This window comes from Suncus etruscus, chromosome 1 (genome assembly GCF_024139225.1).
Source record: "Suncus etruscus isolate mSunEtr1 chromosome 1, mSunEtr1.pri.cur, whole genome shotgun sequence".
Classification (NCBI taxonomy): domain Eukaryota; kingdom Metazoa; phylum Chordata; class Mammalia; order Eulipotyphla; family Soricidae; genus Suncus; species Suncus etruscus.
Genome location: NC_064848.1, coordinates 77,407,314 through 77,427,906, shown reverse-complemented (window position 1 = coordinate 77,427,906; position 20,593 = coordinate 77,407,314). Strand labels below are relative to the sequence as shown.

At 37.7% G+C, this 20,593-nt stretch overlaps 1 protein-coding gene across 3 annotated transcripts in view; it reads right to left on the bottom strand.

The window, feature by feature from the left end:
- Window positions 1–20,593, bottom strand: part of SLC44A1 (solute carrier family 44 member 1) — a 226,376-nt gene that overhangs the window by 129,049 nt on the left and 76,734 nt on the right. For all 3 annotated transcript variants that reach the window (XM_049770819.1, XM_049770831.1, XM_049770826.1), the window contains exon 4: window positions 2,909–3,045. In XM_049770819.1, coding sequence (XP_049626776.1) covers window positions 2,909–3,045 — 137 coding nt within the window. The remainder of the gene's footprint in view (window positions 1–2,908; window positions 3,046–20,593) is intronic.

Here is a 20,593-nt window from a genome sequence, read left to right as displayed (position 1 = left end):
TCTCCAACTTCATTTCTGTCCTGCTATTTATTATTTTATTATTATTATTATTATTATTATTATTTTGAATGCCTAATCTGTTGAATAATTTTGCAAATAGTTGGCTCAATAGCTTGTGTCCCTTTGTAGTTAGGCACCAGCTTAAGACGTCTGTCTTCTGAAAAAAGTGTTTATTAGTGTTCTTGAACACCTACTTGTGGCAAGACCTATGGGAAGCACAAAACTAAAACTAATCAAAAGGGCAGTCTTAACTGGATCTTAATAAGCCACACACTGTATCATATTCAATTCTAAGAATATTCGTCTAGAAGCACACCAAGTAGGCAGATTGGAACATTTTTCTGCAATAAATCATCATAGCAGGCAAGGCAATCGGCAATGAAGTGGCTTGCTTCTGACTCTCCAGATGAGATGTCAGGTTCAATGGACCAAGATTCACACCCAATAGGTTCCCAAAAACATGACAGAAAATAATTCAATACTAGGCACACGTGTATTGCCAGTCTATGCATACACTGCCTGCAGCTTCCCTCTTGAAATGTGGACTTTTATACTTTTAACTCAAGGACATGTATTGAGGCTCTCTCCACCTTTGCACAGTTTCTCTTGCACCTTTGCACCTCTGTGCGTTCTCTCTTAGATAAGTTTCCCTTTCTTTCTCTCCCTCCTTTCCTCAAAATTTCTAAATAAAACTTGTTTTACTTCCAAAAAGGAAAAAAAAAAAAGAAACAAATAAAAAAAATACTAGAGCATAGCTTTGAATACCAAAGCCACTAAATACACATTTTTATTTAGTTACTGTAAAAATATTATTACTAAGATCAGATAGGAGGAAACTGAGGAATGGAGAGATAAAGAAATTTTCCTGGGCCGGGCGGTGGCGCTAAAGGTAAGGTGCGCCTGCCTTGCTTGCGCTAGCCTTGGATGGACCGCGGTTCGATCACCCGGTGTCCCATATGGTCCCCCAAGCCAGGAGCAAATTCTGAGCACATAGCCAGGAGTAACTCCTGAGCGTTACCGGGTGTGGCCCAAAAACCAAAAAAAAAAAAAAAAAAAAAAGAAATTTTCCTTGGTCTGTAGCCATTAAGTGATAAGATCAAAATCTGAACTCAGAAAATCTGGCTCCTTGGGGCTGGAGAGATAACATAGAGGTAGGACATTTGCCTTTCATGCAGAAGGACAGTGATTCGAATCCCAGTATCCCATAAGGTTCTCTGAGCCTGCCAGGAGCGATAAAGCCATGAGTAACCCCTGAGCACTACTGGGTGTGGCCCACAACCCCACCAAGAAAAAAATCTTGCTCCATAGTTTATACAACTTGGGATGGGGGGGGTTGGGTTTTTTGGCCACATACCCAAGTAGTGCTCAGGTGCTCCTGGTTCTGTGCTCAAGACTGAAGCCTGGCAGTGCTCAGGAGATTATCTATAATGCCAGGGATGAAACCAGAGTTGGCCATGTGCAAGGCAAGTGCTCTACCCACTCTTCTATCTCTCTGGCCCCAGGAATTTTTTTTATTCACCTCAACACTCAATACAACACCTTCCAGAATATACTATCGATGCTCACAGCATTTTCAAGTTTAGAAACTCCTTTCCTCGAAAGTGAAACATGTTTAACAGCAGGGCTGATATAGTTCCAACACCAGACTCAGTAAATCATGTGGGAGATCTCATAGGAATAGTGTTTGAAAAGTTAGTTCCACACCCACCAAGTGGTCGGTATTTTTGGTTCATCACCTCCCTCCGTCCTCATGATGGTATTAATGGGTTCTTCTTTTTAGTCTACATCTTCCTGAAGTGGATATCTAAACTCAGAGAAGCCAGTTTCTGTCCTTCGTTACAGAACTGGCTGGTGACAAATTAGAATCCAGAGGCATGAGTCATTAGACAGGAACAGTGCCTAACTTTCAGTTAGCAGCAGGGAAACCCACATCCAAGAGACTCTGTAGGCACGAAGGTATGTGCACAGCTATGCCTCCAGTTAGCCTGACAGAAATTATGCCTAGGGGGAGGCAGGGTGGAGTGGATGCATGAGCCAGTTTTGTTCCATGAGTTCTAGAACTAGCCTGTGGTCTTAGATAGGACTGATGCAGCTCTGATAATTCCTGAAGACAAATTACAAACATTGAAGTCCAAAAACACAGGTTTGAGGAGCCAGGTATATCTGGAACTCCAAAAAATGTTTATAGAAAAATAAAAGGAAATAAAAAAAAATACTAAAATTATCTGAGAACCTAGGCAAGTTATATGGAGAGCAACTAGAGATTAAATGCAGAAAAATGAGTCAGAATTCAGAATATTGACTATTTTCCCCCCACAATTAATCCTTCTAAGTTTCAGTTTGAAAGTTCTCGAAATGTTTATTTATCCTAAGACAAATGATTATGACCATTTAAATTAAAAGGTAAATCAAAAAAAGTATGCATATGCCAATGATTCTGAAAAATTAAAAAATATTGGTTGTATTGCCTAATTATTTTCTGAAAATTTTTAATTTTCCACAAGAGACATATATTACATTGTGGTTCAGTGGAAAAATAAAATAATAAAAATATTTGTGCTTAATACTGTAGAAAAAGTCCCCTCAATTTTACTTGGAGAAGTCTAAAATTTTCTAATTACTCTTAATTTAATATTAAAATCAATAGGAAGCTGAGTCCAAATACAAATTTCTAGAGTTCAATAGCCAACTCTGTCAGAATTTCCCTGGGTGGGGCCAAGAAACCCAGAGTTTCAGGGAGCTCTTTACATGAGTGTATTTTTTTCACAAGAAATAATTTTATCATTTTTTCATGTTTAATATTTCTTTCTAATTTATTTAACACTAGGAAAGATCTTTACAGGAATGCCTGGATTCCAAAGGGAGAGTAAGTGGCTTCTGTACAGACTCAGATGGCTGAATATCTCACCATTCATCTCTGCAAACTTCTGAACATCACTCAAGGTTTTTAATTCTTGCGTTGGACATGCTGATACGCACAATGCTACAGACTTGATCTTCCGGTTTATCAAGTCCAGATTGCATGGATCCAAAAAGAATACATACCTAAAACAGGGAGAAAAAATATCAAGAGGTTATTTCACTAAACACATTCTGCTCCACTAGTATTTGACTAAAAAGCTGCAGAGCAAGGGCAACTATTACAAACTCTTTTGCAAAATGAATCAGACAAAAAATGTTTCACAAATCTAATCAAAAATTAAAAAAAATAATAATTGCATTCAGGGATGGAGATAATTCATTGGGCTAGAGTGCATGTTTTACAAGCAGGAGGCCAGGTTTAACACCTAACACCTTGATGAAGGGCCACAGTGACCTCTAAGCACTGATCTATATTTATTCAAATACATAGTCAAACACATAAGTACATCCAAAACAATGTTTCAGAGTTTAATGACCATTGTTTTTACATAGTCACAATCAAATAAACATACACAATGTTTTATGTGCATATACTAAGTTTTTTATTTGTTTTTAAAGAAAACCTTTAAGTCTTAGATTCAGATCCTATTTTATTTTATTTATCTATTTTGATTTTTGGGCCACACCTAGTAACACTCAGGGGTTACTCCTGGATATGCGCTCAGAAATCGCTCCTGGCTTGGGGAGCCATATGGGACGCCGAAGATCAAACCAAGGTCCATCCTGGATCAGCCGCATGAAAGGCAAACGTCCTACCATTGCGCTATAGTTCTGGCCCCTCAGATCCTATTTATACTTCTTAAAGATTTGGGTGCTTGTGACAGGAATGATAGCACAGTGTGTAGGGCATTTGCCTTGCATGTGGCCAACTCGATTTTGATCCCTGGTTTCTAATATGGTCCCCTGACCCAGCCAGGAGTGAACCTGAGCATAGAGCCAGGACTAACTCCAAAGTACCCCCGGTGTGGCCCAAAAACCCAAAACAAAAAAAAATAAACAAAAAAAAGTGCTAAAAATGATCACATTCCTATCTTTAATCTCATAATTTTATAACTACTATAAATCTAGGCCCCAAGGGACTAAGTATAGGCCCAAGAGAACTGAGTGCCAGTGCAAGCATTAAACCTAGACTTGATTCTAAATTTCAGTTTCCAAACTGTTCTTCTGAAAAATATTCCCTACATATAAGATAATTTTGTTTGGGTTAAAAATATTTTTTGTCTGGGTACAATGCTGGTCCTCAGGGACTACTAATGGCTCTGTGCTTAGGCGATCATTCCTGGTGACCCCCGGAGACCCAACAGTGCTATGCAAAGAATAAGCTAAAGTCTACTGAGCTCTCTCTTCAACCCTAAAATTTTTTTTTTGGGGGGGGGTCACACCTGGGAGTGCTCAGGGGTTATTCCTGGCTCCAGGCTCAGAAATTGCTCCTGGCAGGCACAGGGGACCACATGGGACGCTGGGATTCGAACTGATGACCTTCTGCATGAAAGGCAAACGCCTTACCTCCATGCTATCTCTCCAGCCCCTCAACCCTAAAATTAATCTCTTTTTTTGGTGGGTTGGGATGGCTAGGCTATATCCTGGTTCTGTTCTCAAGAATCACTCTTGATGGTGCTTGAGGATCCATAAAGGGTGCTGAGGATGGAAACTAAATTGGTTACAGGCAAGTGCCTAACCAACATACTATTTCTCCAGCCCAAATAAGTCATCTTTTCACTGTTTCATATTTGATTATTCTGTTGACTTTATTTCTAAAGCTCATTCATTCCACAGTCACATTTTTATAACCGTATTTTGATATTTAACTGAATATTTACAGAGAACAAAAACCACTTGTATTAAACAGAGAAATTTATGACTCATTAAGTTACACTTTCTCGCCTTTTGATTTGAAACTTCCCTTAGTTAGGTAAATACATCATTATATTACATTAGTTTCAGTTCACTACAAACAAAATGAACTAGGTGACAATTTAATTTTTTTGACAACAAAATAAATAACCAAGTCTGGCTAGATCATTACAACTAAAAAATCAGCTGGTAGGACGAGAAGTACCAAGTAAGAGCTTATAAAATATTCTAGAAAAGTTCCTTAGAACCCGTCGGGTAAGTGACTGGGAAAGGGCTGGGTCTGGAGTCTGAGCCAACTGCTCACACGATAAAGAGCAACATATTTCTAAAGAGAATTGCTAATGGTTGGATACAAGCCTTGAATTTAAAAATTCAATGTGAATGGAATGAAATGCTCAGACCAACTGTAGAGGATAGCAAGTAAGATATGTAAATATCTTTTACAATGGAGATAATGCCTAGGAATTTCTGGAAACTAGAAAAAGATAAAAATCATTTTAAGTTATAATTGCCAAAGTACAATAGCAAGTTATCCTTCAAAGGATAACAGCAAGTTATCCTTCAGATGGCAGGACTGTTATCTAAATAATATCTACCCACACAGTGAAAGTGAATTGAAGTGGGCAGACATACCAAAGATGAAATGAAACAAATCAGGGAGGCTATAGTGCTGCATTAAAGCTTTAGGGGACAGCGAAGTGGCGTTAGAGGTAAGGTGTCTGCCTTGCAAGCACTAGCCAAGGAAGGACAGCGGTTTGGCTGTTTGGCGTCCCATAAGGTCCCCCCGAAGCCAGAGGCAATTTCTGAGCGCTTAGCCAGGAGTAACCCTTGAGCATCAAATGGGTGTGGCCCAAAACAACAAAATAAATAAATAAATAAATAGATAGATAAATAAATAAATAAATAAAGCTTCAGATAAGGGATTAGAGGCAGAAGAGGTGATTTTTTTTTTTAAGTGTGGGGGAGCTCCCCATTGTAATGGAAAGCAGTGGGAAGAGGCCTGAGAGATAAAGATGGCTTTAAGGGGTGGAAAGACAAGCTCTGACATGCAGGAGACTAAGAGTCTAAGAGTGTTAACTTTATTAACACAATCTATTATTAATTAAGAAACTAAGAGTGTTTGTCAATTTTTTTGTTTTGGTCTGGGTAAAGTACTTAGGGGACCATCTGGGATGGTGCCAGGAATGAAACCATGGTCATCCACAAAGCAAGCCCCCAAATCTCTATTACTGTATAGAAGGCCCAGGTTTAATCACCAGGCACCACCAGGTATCCCCAAAATGAAAAGAGAGAGAAAAAAAAGAGGGAGCTGGAGTGATAGCACAGCAGGTAGGGCATGTATCTTGCAAGCAGAATACCCAGTTTCGATTCCCATCATCCCATAAGGTCCCCCAAGCCCGCCAGGAGTAATTTCTGAGCACAAAGTCCAAATTAACCCCTGCCAGAAGGACCCAAGGAAAGAAAAGAAAGAATAGATGCCATGGGAGGGAGGGAGGGAGGGAGGGAGGGAGGGAGGGAGGGAGGGAGGGAGGGAGGGAAGAAGGGAGGAAGGAAGGAAGGAAGGAAGGAAGGAAGGAAGGAAGGAAGGAAGGAAGGAAGGAAGGAAGGAAGGAGGGAGGGAGGGAGGGAGGGAGGGAGGGAGGGAGGGAGGGAGGGAGGGAGGGAGGGAAGGAGGGAGGGAGGGAGGGAGGCCATCTACATAGATGCTGCCCTCTCATATTCTAATTCAAAATAGCTGGAGTTAGAGGTAATTTGAACAATTAACCAAAGGTCACATGGACTTGAACCCTCTGGAAACTGACTCACCAGGGCTGTGCTTCTCACCACAGCCACTCCAATCCAAACTGCAAAGTGGGATCTAGGTGACCGAGAGTAAGTGATAGAGCAAGTCAGCTGCTTAAGCTGGGTCAATACTCTGGAAACCCAAAGATAAAAGTCAGGTAAGTCCTCCCTGGGCATGACAGAGCTTTCTTTTCTGTGACATGTAATCTTTTCATCAAACAGATTAAAAAAGACAACATGAAAATAACTTTATTAAACACAAATTACTAAGCATTCACATATCTCCTAAGCCCTGGAGACACAAAATTCATTTAGAGAAGAAAAAGTTCTTGGGAGTAGAATGATAGTACAGCAGTTAGGGTGCTTGCCTTGCATATGGCTGACTTGGGTTCAATCCCTGGCATCCCATATGGTCCCCTTGAGTTTACCAAGAATAATTGCTGAATGAAGAACCAAGAGAAACCCCTGAACATGGTTGAGTGTGGCCCCAAACAAATAAACAAAACTATTAAATGTGTGTAACCTACAAAATACAAAAATACAGTCATCTAATAATTCTGGGCTATACACAGGAGGGTTTTGTTGCCAGAAATCTTCCTGTTTAAGATGCTCTGTTTCTCTGTCTGGGCTTCAGTTTCAGGTGTTTTCCTAGTTTGCAATCTGTCTAGATATTAATTAATTAGTTAATTAAATCTCTTTGCCTTGCTTGTCGTCTAAAAAAATATTATGGGCTATGCAGCAAGATGGTAGCAAAAGTATAATTCTACATGAAGAATAAGGGAATAGAGGTTAGAAAAACAGGTATTATTTTGTAAGCTATTAGGATTTTCCCTGAAAGACGGAGATAGTAGAATTCTAAGCAGAAGAAACTGCACGTATGAAGGAAAAGAAACATGAAAGAGTCTACTGAAATAATTTGATGTGCGATTGCAGGATGGGCCATCAAAGGGCCATATATACTTTATAGTGTAGATGGAGAAGAAGGGGATACACGATGCCATAGGCCTTAAAATCTGGGGGTACTTCCAGCTCTATTCCACTAAAAAATGTGCTCTCAGATGGCTATATCACAGCGATATCCTGGAATTACCAGCCCCTTGGGTTGAAGACCAGAGAGGACAAGGCCAGGGTACCAGTGACTGCTCCAGAGAGGTCTCTGCCATTAAACTGCTTCCAGCTGCCATGGCAACTCTCTGCAGTTAAGGTTTTTATGGAGCAAAAGGTGGCAAGCAGATACCAGACCTGCTGGCCGCCTCCTGTCCAATTTGGCTTTTCTCCTCTCTCATCAGCAAAGCAGCACTGCAGCATGAACACTGGAAAGGGGCTGAAAAATCCCTCAGTCACCTTCTGCTTTTGTAATTCCTGACACATGTTCCCTCTAGAGAGAAATAAAATGAAGTCCTATCATCTTTTCAATGATTACTTCATACTAATTTACAATATGTAGCTTTCTTTTCCATGGAGTATGGTGTTATTAATGAATTGCATCAAAAGGAAAAACAGAAGTTTTTAATCGCTAAGTAACAGCATTTAGAAAACCTGCCATGGAATTGCTCAGAGGCCTTCGGAAGGATGGTGTCATGTAAAGACAGAGCTATGAGGCAAGCACAGAATGTTGGCAAACCAATTCAGCCACTAATTCCAACCTATAATTAACTAGAAGTTAGTTGGTCAACTTTCGGGACCAAAGTTAAGGGAAGAGAGAGAGAGAGAAATACATTTACAGCAATTCATGAGATTTGATGACAGGGATATCCCACACAAATGTGTTTACCAACACATTAGCAATAGCCTTGCTCTTAAAACAATTCAATTGTTTCTCCTTTCATAGTACATGTGTAAGGAGGACAGAGGCAATGTTGTTTTGTTTTGGTTTAATTTTGGTTTTTGGACCACACCAGCGGCGCTCAGAAATTGCTCCTGGCAGGCTCAGGGGACCATATGGGATGCTGGGGATTGATCCTGGTCCGTCCTGGGTCAGCCATGTGCAAGGCAAACACCTTAAGGCTGTGCTATTGCTCCAGCCAACTGAGGCAATATAGTTATCTAGGAGGGCCATTCTTTCTTTCCCTGTACTTTTCTGGTTCCATGTCTTTTAATGGCAACATCTCTTTGGGGACTTTGTTCATCTTACATGATTCTCAGTTTTAATCTCTTTGTGGGCCTTTGACAATTTGTTTTTATTAAGTTTAAATTCTGTCTTCAGAAAAGCACATGTCAATTTTGTGTCCAATTTCAGGGAAGTCACAGATGTTACCTCAGGGACAGAATCGCACCACTATACACACACTCTGGTAATATCTACGCTCTCTTAGCTTAATTGATAATCAGTTTATTTTTCTTTTGAGTATAATGGTTATATCAACATATACTTTGTGAGTCATAAAATTCATCAGTGAACTGTGTAATTCAACCTATTGTATATTTAAATTTAGCATCTTAATATATACCTTACTGTTCAACCATTACCATAATTCTAATTTTAGAATATTTTATCACACCCCCTAAAAAGAAATCTTATACTTCATTAGGAATCACTTCCCTCTCCCAGTCTTATATAAGCACTAAACTATCTGTCGCTTATAAAATTTGCCTATTCTAGAAAATCCACGTTAATAGAATCACAAAAATAAATGTATCTTTGTAAAGGCGTTTATACTTTGTGTAATGTTTTCAAGTTTCATTCACAGTACAGCATGTGTCAGTATTTCATTGATTTACATGGCTAAATAATATTCCACTGCATGTTATAATATATGAAAAACATTTTTTAATTCACTCATCAGCTGGTACATATTTGCATTGTTTTTCTTCTTGACTACTTGGAACAATGCTGCTGTAAACAAGTCTTTGAATGGGCATATTTATATTTTTTTGGGTAAATCCAAAATATTAAGAGTTCCTCGCTCACATCACCTTCATTTTTGTTGCTGTTATTGTTTTTATTTTTTTCTCTCTTTTTTTTTAAATTTTTAAACAATGATGCAAAGGTGGACAAGGTAAAGTTACAGTGGAAGGACAATCACCCAAAAACAGAGTTCTCAGAAGAAATCCCCCCTGCTGACACCTTAATTTTGAACTTACAGTCAAAGAACATTAAGAAAAATAAAACAGAACCCATGTACAATTACTTTGTCCCTCAAGACCCCAGATTGTAGTACATTATAACATTTCTTAGCAGTACACAAAACAATCTAAAGCCATAAAATTTATATAACTCCTTAAACTTGAAGGTATAGTAGTTTTTACATTTCCATGCACATGCATATTAGTTTAAGTTAACCTCAAAAGTTTAAGTGGGTTTTTTTTTTAAGGTTTAGAGTCAAAGGAGCACAGTAAAAATGGTGTTAAGAGTAGCTATTGTTTGCATAGGCCCACCAAAGTATGGGGGAAAGGAAAAGACTTGGCTTTTTTTGGTTATTGTTTTTAAAGAAATAGCTGAATTATTTTTTTTAGGAAGGTAGCACCACTTATGTATGTTCCTACCAGCAATGACTGAGAAATATCATTTATTCATGTTGCCAATAACTGTATCATTTTTTTTTCATTATAACTTCATATATCAGGTTGTGGTGCTTGCATGCCTGGCTATAGAGTTCACAAAATTTTGTATTTCTCTACCTAAGGTAATTGTGATTGTGAGAATCTCACTCTTAGTTGAGGCACACAAGTTATGATTATGGTGAAAGATGTGCCAAAGATGTGTACTTCCTAATAGTAGCACTCATATTTCTTTTTTTAATAGTGCTCGCTGGGGTTTTACACCACTCGTTTGTGGTGTTTATGCACATCCAGATCTGGTGTAGCCAGAACTGACTTGCAACACCAAGGCATCACAAACAGCAGAGTTGCCAGAATTGTGTTTAGCACACATGTGGGTGCCAGGCCTTTTGAACACATGACCACATGCTCGCAAGGCAGACTCTTGGTTTTTGTTTTGTTTTTTTATTTTTGGGCCACAATCGGCAGTGCTCAGGGGTTACTCCTGGCTCTGTGCTCAGAAATCGCTCTTGGCGGGCTCAGGGGACCATATGGGACGCCAGGATTCGAACCAACCACCTTAGGTCCTAGGTCGGCTGCTTGCAAAACAAACGCCTCTGTGCTATCTCTCCGGCCCAGCAAGGCAGACTCTTTATACCACAGCATTATCCCTTTTGTCCTAAGTTTTGGCCTTCTAGATCAAAATCTACTCCTAAATATATTTAAAAACTACCTACGTCTAGATTAATGATAGTGGCAGAAACAAGGTGTCAATTAGAATAATAGTAGTTTAATAAATGATAAAGCAGATAAAGTAGAAGTGAAAAGCATTTGGTGTTTTTTGTTGTTTCATTTTTGTTTTCTGGTTTGTGGGCTATACCAGACTGTGTTCAGGGCTTACTCTTAACTCAGGGATTGCTCCAACTAGAGCTTGAGGATCATATGGGATGCTGGAGATCAAACTAGGGTCAACTATATAAAGCAAGTCAAGTGCCTTATCTGCTGTAGTCTCACTGGCCCAAAAACCAGTGTTTTCTTTTTGTTTTTAAATTTAAGACAAACTACATTCAGATGTGTTTTAAACTCAAAACCCCAGACAAATTTCAGAAGAATTGAATATTTTTAAACAAATATCCTTAGGTGTTTTATAAAAAGGAAATAATTTGTAAAGCATTGAAGCAATAAAGAAATAAAGTAGTACCAAAACATATTTGATTATCTATCTGATAATAAAGGTGAAAGCAATACAATGAAATCAGTACTTAGGTGACATTTTTCATGTAATTGGGGTTATATTACTAAGGGCAAACCTAATAAATATCCAGTAATAATTTTCACCATATGATTGTTTATACTTTGATATGAACCTAAAGATCCTCAATTGTAAAATAAAGATAATAACTGTACCAATTCTCAGGTGTTTTGGAATAAACATGATAAGTGATGCATTTTCCTTAGCACATTGCCTGAAATTTCCATAAACATGATTGCTATTTATTATAATCATCTTTATTGTTATCATCATCATCTTCTAGTTTCAAAATTACCTATCAAAGCTTCTCCTTTTAACCCAAATTGGGTGGGGGAAGCTATTTTCAGCTAATTTATATTTGTGTAATTCAAAAGCGATGTTATGTCTCTTTGTTCTCACTCTTGTCCTAGGGATTACTTGTATTCTTTTTATTTTTTGCAATAGAAAAGTTTATTGAAAAATAAAAGAAAAAGAAACTCCCCAGCCAGGGAGAAGCTGAGTATAAGTTTTATTAAGTTCTTGAATTTTTTCCTACCACAGCTACAGTCTTCCGTAGTCTTTGATATCATCCTTAACTGCTCCATGTAAAATCAACTCAAAGTAATTTAAGAATTCTTTTATGCTGGAAAGATAATACAGCTGGTAGGGTGATTTTGAATGTGGCCAACCTGGATTCTATCTTTGGCACCCACATGGACTCTTGTATTCCATCAGAAACAAGCTCTGAGCACCTCTGGGTCTGTTCCCACCCCCAAAAAAGGCAAAAACAAATTCTTATTTTCTCCTTATTTCCTTCTATTCATAGTGCTGTAACAATATCAAGTTTCTGTCTCTGCCTTACTCTGTCTCAAAGATTAAATAGAAATCTATAATGGGTAAAAGGACTTGAATGGCTCTCTCTCTCTTCCAAGAGAGATGAATCACCAAGAAAAAACCTAAAAAGGATGCATAACACCATCAATCATCAGGAAAATGCCAATCAGTGAGGACTACTTCACATCTATTAAGATTGATAAAAAAAAAAAGATTAATGAAAACAACAAATCTTAATGAAAACAACAAATCTGTGTAAGCACAAGAACCAGAAAAGTATGCAAGCCTTGGTCACTGAGGTAACATAAAGGGAAGGTGGAGAGAATGGGGAAAAAAATAAAACGACAAAATACTTTTTGTTTCCCTCTAAGCTACAGAAATGTTAAACTAGCACCACCAGAGCCATGTGACTGTTCCTCAAGGAGTAAGTCCTCCATTCCCCAAGCAAGCTTTGTTAGACCAGCATTAAAAGCCAATATTTAAATATCAAAAGATCAATAGGTATTTTGGTTTGATTACATCTGTCTCTATCCTCTGTCATTCTCTCTCTCTCTCTCTCTCTCTCTCTCTCTCTCTCTCTCTCTCTCTCTCTCTCTCTCTCTCTCACACACACACACACACACACACACACACACACAAATACACAAATTTCCTATGTTGAATCCTACCTTGAAAGGTGATGGCACTAACAGGTATCAGGGGCCTTTGGAAGGCAATGAGGATTATTGAGGACAATGCTCTTCATGAACAAGATCAGAGCCACAAAAGAAATTCCAGGAAGATAGATTCCTAATGCCATTCATTTTCTGAGGACCTACCAAGAATGTACCAGCTCTGATCCATAAAGAGAACATGACTGCAGTGGAACTTGATCTTGCCCTCCCAACCTTCATAACTCAGAAAAATACATGTCATTTCTAAATCACTCATTCTGTGTCTTTTGGTTAGGGCATCCAAATGACTACTTATCCTAACCTATATGGGACCTCCATTCTCCCTTGAACAACCAACAGATTTCTGGTTTCTCTGGCCAAAGAAGCATCACTGGGCCTATCTTCCCATATGTCCAAAATCAGTTAAAACAGAGTAGAGGTTATTTCCTTTGATGAGGCAAACATATCAAGTTCCAAATGTTCAACATTCCCAATGAATGTCTTATTCCACCTAGAGGCCTTTGTAAAGTATTTCCAAACTCTGATGAAACACAGGTGTTTCTCTCTCTGCCTTTACAGTCAAGAATCCCATGTACTTGATACTCAACTTCACTAACTACACATGAATGAGACTGTTGGTTTCCTCACTTTTTTCATGGTGTAGCTCCTGATCTTTATCCCCATTTCAATGGTCTTACACTATATCCACATATATATACAATATCAAATTATTTTGTGAACCAGAACAATTTTTGAAATCTTTAAAAAAAAAAAACAAAAACCTCTTGCTTGCTCCTTTACTTGGTGTTTATACTATCAATCAAGTTCAATTCAGATCCAACTGGGATCTTAAATGGTATTGTATTAAATCTATAAATTAAATGTTATTTTTGTCATCTTTATTCTATTAAGGCTATCAACCATAAGTTGATCCATTTATTCTTCTGTAAGAAGAAATTATAGTTCTCTTACTATTTATCATTTGTTCTATTAAAGTATTATAATTCTTTATGTTTGGTTTGTATCTTGCTAAAATTTACTTTTTTAATAAAGCAAATACTATCTTTTTCATTAAATTATGTCTACTGATAAATTATTTAATTCAGTTTTATAACCCATGATTTAAGGTTCTAATTTCAAGATAAGTTTTCTCAGATCCCAAAACATTCAAAATATAGTCCTTTGTCATTGGCAAACAATATTTTCCTCTACTGACCTATTCACAGACCATTTATCTCTTTTATATATTTATTAAAACTAGTTATTTAAAATAGTACGAAAAAAAGTTGATATCCTTGTTTTAATTTGAGATTATTTCTCCCTATAATCTGTACCTGCTATACTCAAAAACTCCATCAGTTTCTTTTCATGCCCTCAGTTAAAATAAAATTTACTTTTATCAAAAAGTGCTAACATAATTCAATGGGATGCAGTCTTTTCAATAAATGCTGCTAGAATAAATAGATTTATGTTTGGTTGTATAACTTGACCTCTTCATACTTATATACAAACTTTAAATCAAAACTGGATTATAGACATAAACATAGTAACTAAATAAAAACTTCCAGGAGAAAAAATATAGAAAAGAAATCTCTGTAACTTTGGAGTATTCATAAAGCATGAATCATTTAAAAAACACATTTCTGGCTGCATGTTTTAAAATATGTTTAATAAATTAAATGTAAAGAAAATTTAAAGCCTTTATTTATGAAAGATGCTAATTAAACATAGATTAGAAAAAATACTTGTAAAACATTTACCTGACAAAGATCTTACACTAAAACAAATCCACTTGTTTAAAAACTATATGAATAAGAGCTAAAAGACATGTCACAAGTGGTAAGGCACATACCTAAACTTTGCAGGACCCTAACTTCAATCCCAATATTCTATGTCCACCTCTCCCCACACCATTTGCCAACACCCGTGGGCACTGCCTTCAATGCTCTGAAGCAGCCCCATTGGGTCCTAGCACTGAACTGTTAGGCTCAAATAAACAGCAGAATAGAGAACCAGTGGCTTGTAAGTGCCACCAAGTCTGTAATACTTACAGAAAAGGAAAGGCAAAAAAGTACCATCAACCTGAATACTTGACAAAAGAAGATACATGGCTGGCCAGCCAGCATTTAAAAAAGATGTTCAACAGTACTGCTCGCTAGAAATATCTGAACTAAAAATGACAGTGAGATATCACTATACACCTACAGAGTAATTAAAACTTACAAGACTGATAAAATAAAATTAGTGAAGAGAAAGGGCAAAGCATACTCCTTAAAGTAATGGTAGTAGCAGGAATGCAAAATGATACAAAAATAATACAAAAACTCTGAAAAGCCAGTTGGCAATTTTTTACAAAGTTAAACATACACTTAACCATATGATTGCTAGTCCAATCCTAGTTACTGATCAAAAACTATGTCTATAAATATCATTTACAAAAATATTCAAACCAATACCTTTCACTATAGTAAAAACACACCTAAATATAAAAATAGTCTAAAAGCAGTGAACTTATCGACAAAAGATGGTATTCTCTACTATTGATAGATTTAACAATATGGATGAGTATAAATGATATTATTATGGTATATTTTAAAAGCCAGGCACAAGATACTGAATACTGTTTGATTTCAACTGTAAGGGACATAAGAGGGGAAACTACAGTCACAAAGATTCATGGCTGTAGAGGGACAAAGTTGGGGAAGATGATTAATGAAAAGGGGGCAAAAGGCAGAAAACTATAAACACAATTTCCCAACTCAAATTATACATTTAAACTGGAAATTATTATGTGTAAGGTATACCTTTATTGCAAACCAATCTAAAAAAAAAAAAAAAAAGAAGAGGGGAAGAAAACATATGCCACAAAGGCAGGCAGGAGAGAGGGTGGGTAGGTGAAGACGGAAGGAAACTGGGGGCATTAGTGGTGGGAAATGTTCACTGGTTAAGGTTGTTATACATTGCATGACTGAAACTCAATCATGAACAACTGTAATGGTGGGAGGGGGGAATGTCATTATGAATAACCTTGTAAACCATAGTGTTTAAATAAAGTAATGTTTTTGTTGGTTTTTTTTTTTTTTTTTTGTTTTGTTTTTTGGTTTTTTCGGGCCACACCTGTTTGATGCTCAGGGGTTATTCCTGGCTACATGCTCAGAAATTGCCCCTGGCTTGGGGGAACCATATGGGACGCCGGGGATCGAATCGTGGTCCTTTCCTTGGCTAGTGCTTGCAAGGCAGACACCTTACCTCTAGAGCCACCTCGCGGCCCTGTAAATAAAGCAATTTTTAAAAATCTAAAAATAAACAAAAAATATTTACCTGGAAAATATACTTGATAAATCCAATTACATCTAGAAAAGAATTTACCCTTATCAGAAAGAGACTACAATCAAAAAAAAAAAAAAAAAAAAAAAAAAAGAAAGAGACTACACTATGTCCTGCGCTTCTAGATTTTTTTTAAACTTTGTTTATTGATTGATTGGTTTGGGGCCACACCCAGTGGTGCTCAGGGGTAACTCCTGGCCCTGGACTCAGAAATTGCCCTGGCAGGCTGGGAGACCATATGGGATTGAACCATTCCTTCGCAGGTCGGCCCGTAAGCAAGGCAAATGCCTTAACCCTGTGCTATCTCTCAGGCCCCTCTAGATGTTGATTCCTAAACCTTGGAGGAATATCTTTATTTGCCTTTATCCTTGGGTACTAATAGTGTTTAATAATTTAAATTGTTCAGGTGGGTCCTAGTTAAGATAGAATTTAGAGTTGGAGGTTGTCAATCAGGAAGATTATTAATGTTCTAATAGACTGGGAATTTGGGATCATGCGGTATTAACTTTACCAAGGGGATAAAGACTGAATCAGCCACCATTTCTGCATAATAAAGTTTCAATAAATGTTCTAAACACTAAGGCATGAAAGAGCTTCCTACCCAGCAATTCTCCATGTATACTGTCACACACAAATTCCAACGAAGTTGGAAGAAAATTGGGGAAGAAAATTCCCAAATCTCTGCATTGTATGCTTCTTTATTTGGCTGATTTTAATCTGTAGTTTCCTCAAAATAGACTGCAATTGAGCTCAAATACTTCTGTGAAGCTTTTTGGGGGAAATTACTGAGATAAATATGGTACCAAAGGCCCATGAACTTGATGTCTTAAGGCCCTTGAACTTGTAATTAGTGTCAAAGGGGAGGGTGGTTGTATATAAACTATGTATTCTCAAACTTCTCTGTAGTCTTCAAATCAACATTCAGAAAAACCCAAGAAAAGGATAATTTGAGAATTATAAAATTCAGGGTTGAAGATTACTGAAAAATGTATCATCAAGGTCATGACAAAACTATTTAGAATATTCATCGCTATCAGGTTAAACTGTAACAAATAAAAGTTGTATGATTTAAAATAGAGCTTTTGTAAACTTAAGTATGGCAAATTTACATGCCAAAGGAGATGAGAGGAAAAAAAGGAAGCAACCATAACATCTTTGCATGGGTGCATGAAGGTCATTTAATTCTGCTATGAATTTTTACTTTCTAATTAAGACTCTCAAACATTTGACTTTCAACTCCTGCTTTCTAAGAAATGCAATTAGCACTTTTCTTTCAAATTGCTAGTAGCATTTTTCATACATAAATAAGTTTTATTTTGGCTGTAGAGGTCCACAGGTAATATAGTTGTTATCCTGGCAGTGGTGATGAGGTGTAATAACTGTGCATATCAATATCATAAATAGTTATTACTGTCAACATGTTCTCTAAATAATGATAATTAAAAACAAAAAATAAGTATCCTAGCAACTTATCTTCCAGAACACCACACAAGAGACTCAGATACAATCTATCACAAAACTATAATAATGAAGACTTGGGCTAAGTCACAATACAAAAATTAACTGATGGACTGGAACTGCATCTAGAAATCGACCAACAGTCCCCTAGATTTATGACCAAGGAAACATCACAGCTCATTGGGGAAAAAAAAATGGTTTCACCATTATTATTAAGTTCCACAAAAAAAAAAAAAAAAAAAAAAAAAGATATATTTTAACTTCTACTTTACACCACACTCAAATATCCTTTTTGGAGGCTCCAAAACAATGCTCTGAAGACCTGAGCACCCATCTGTATTCTCAGCCAACTGGGCCTTCCGTTCAGAGGAAGAACATAAGGATGTGAACTCTGCTTGACCCATGAGTGCTAGAGAACCAGGCTACTGTGGTGGTACTGGGCACTTTCAGAACCATATGCAGCAATGCTTAGTGGGACCATGTGGTGCCAGGAATCACACCCTGGTCACGTGCCTGCCAGAAATGAATCCTATCCACTGTAACATCTCTTAGACCCTCAAATAATTTTTGAAGATGAATTTCAGATTTAATAGTGAATGAAATACAATAAAATAAGCATTAGGAGAAAAAGATTCAGAATAAAGAATGGCATGATCGTGACACGACAAAAATAATTTCCAAATTTTAATAATCATTTTTACAACTTCTAGTATTTTCCATGAGAAAAATAATAAAGTAACTATCCATTTGGAATATAACAAATGTTACTGTCCACAAATACAAGTCCAAGTGAAGTACCAAACTACACTGCTCTTATTTGTGTTGTGCCAGACTAAGAAAACGAGAAAGTTAATGTTGGTATTTGACAGTAGGGAGAGGGGAGATTGCTTTCACTAAAAGTATAGTCAGAATACTCAAAAACTATGAGTATCTGTATTTGTTCAAACTTATTTTCCAAGTGTTAGAATGAGCAACTGACTAATGGGTTACTTTGAAGGATAGATCAAATACTCGATAGCTGTCAAACATTAATTAGCGGGCCCGGAGAGATAGCACAGCGGAGTTTGCCTTGCAAGCAGCCGATTCAGGACCAAAGGTGGTTGGTTCGAATCCCGGTGTCCCATATGGTCCCCCGCGCCTGCCAGGAGCTATTTCTGAGCAGATAGCCAGGAGTAACCCCTGAGCACCGCTGGGTGTGGCCCAAACCCCCCCCCCCCAAAAAAAAACATTAATTAGCACAACAGATTCAACATATTATTTCTCCTATCCTAAGTCGCTGCAGTTCTACAGTAGAGTTGGTCCTGTGCTTGCCATTCATTTACCAGGGGTTGCCCAATACAACTCCAACTTGTAAACTCATCCCACATTGACGTTTATTTAAAAAGAATCAAGCTTGACAATCTAAACAATCTAAACAAAATTCCATCTTCACTAGTGTGCTCAGAGATTGGCCACTGGGGCCAAAAACCCATTTGACCATCCACTCATTGACTGGTCCCCCTTCTTCTTTCCCCACCCTTCCCCACATCATCAATGTGGTCCTCTCCTCTTCTCATGCTCCCCACCCCCTGGAATTTTCCTAGCCTGTTAGAATGCAATATCTTTCTTTCCTCAACTCTAAATTTACCTTTCTGGGGTTCTACTAATTAAAATTATTCTATAATCAAACATCTAGACATTGAGAGGTTTTTTTTTTAATCCCTAGCATAATATGGCACAAGCATGTTTTGTTACTTGAAAGGAGAGGCCAGAGAGAAAAGTTTGATTCACTTTTATAAAGGAAATGACCAAAAAATATAAGCTGCAGAATTTAGGTTGCATCTAAAAGTTGAGAATGAACTGAGAAAATGAGACAGCCAGGAAATGGGATGTTAATTCTACAGCAACGTGGAACAAATTCTTCCAACAGCTTGAACAAAAAGGGAAAAAAATTCCTTCCATAAAATCTCCAGAAAGAAACAAAACTCGGCTAAGATTTGGTTCGTCTTGTGAAACAAGAAAGCAGGAAATCATGTTCTCCACAAATTTCTAATTTATATAAGTCTACTGTTTTATTTATTTTGTTCTTTTTTTGGGGGGGCCACACCCATTTGATGCTCAGGGGTTACCCCTGGCTAAGCGCTCAGAAATCGCCCCTGGCTTGGGGGGACCATATGGGATGCTGGGGGATCAAACCGCGGTCCTTCCTTGACTAGTGCTTGCAAGGCAGACACCTTACCTCTAGCGCCACCTCGCTGGCCCCAAGTCTACTATTTTTTTGTTTGTTTGTTTTTGGTTTTGGGCCACACCCATTTGACACTCAGGGGTTACTCCTGGCTATGCGCTCAGAAGTTGCTCCTGGCTTGGGGGACCATATGGGAACCGCGGTCAGTCCTAGGCTAGTGCAGGCAAGGCAGACACTTTACCTCTAGCGCCACCGCCCAGCCCCCCAAGTCTACTGTTTTAAACTACCTAATTTGTGGTAATTTGTACAGCAAAGAAATATCAAAGACAGTGAACCCTAAATTATACTTGGATTCTTGAAGAATAGAGAACAAAAGTTTAATAATGATATTAAATCAAAATAAAAACGCTTAAAAGTAGTTCCCTACTTATTCTTACTATTACATATCAAGAGCCATTATTAACTTGTTAAAACTTGAGTATACACAACATCCTGAGTACACACAAGAAACATATAGTGGACAGTACCCCTTCTTTTCTAATCTTATCCCCAGAAGATGCCAACAGAGTCAACAGCTTGATCTGACAGCATAGTTCCCATATCCTCAATTTGGATGTCGTAGAACTAGAAGCATCACTGTTTTATCCATTGATATGAAAGATAGGGGGTTTCTTCTCAAAGAGAAATTACTATAAAAAATAATTTCTTGAGCTACAAATGAACTCTAAAGTTGGGGGTAGAACTTGGGGTCTTGCAGATACTAGGATGTGCTCCAGTTCTTTAAACTATCTCCCATGCCCCTAAATGACTTCTTTTTTTGTTTTGTTTTTTATTTTTTGGGCCACACCCTGGTGATGCTCAGGGGTTATTCCTGGCTATGCACTCAGA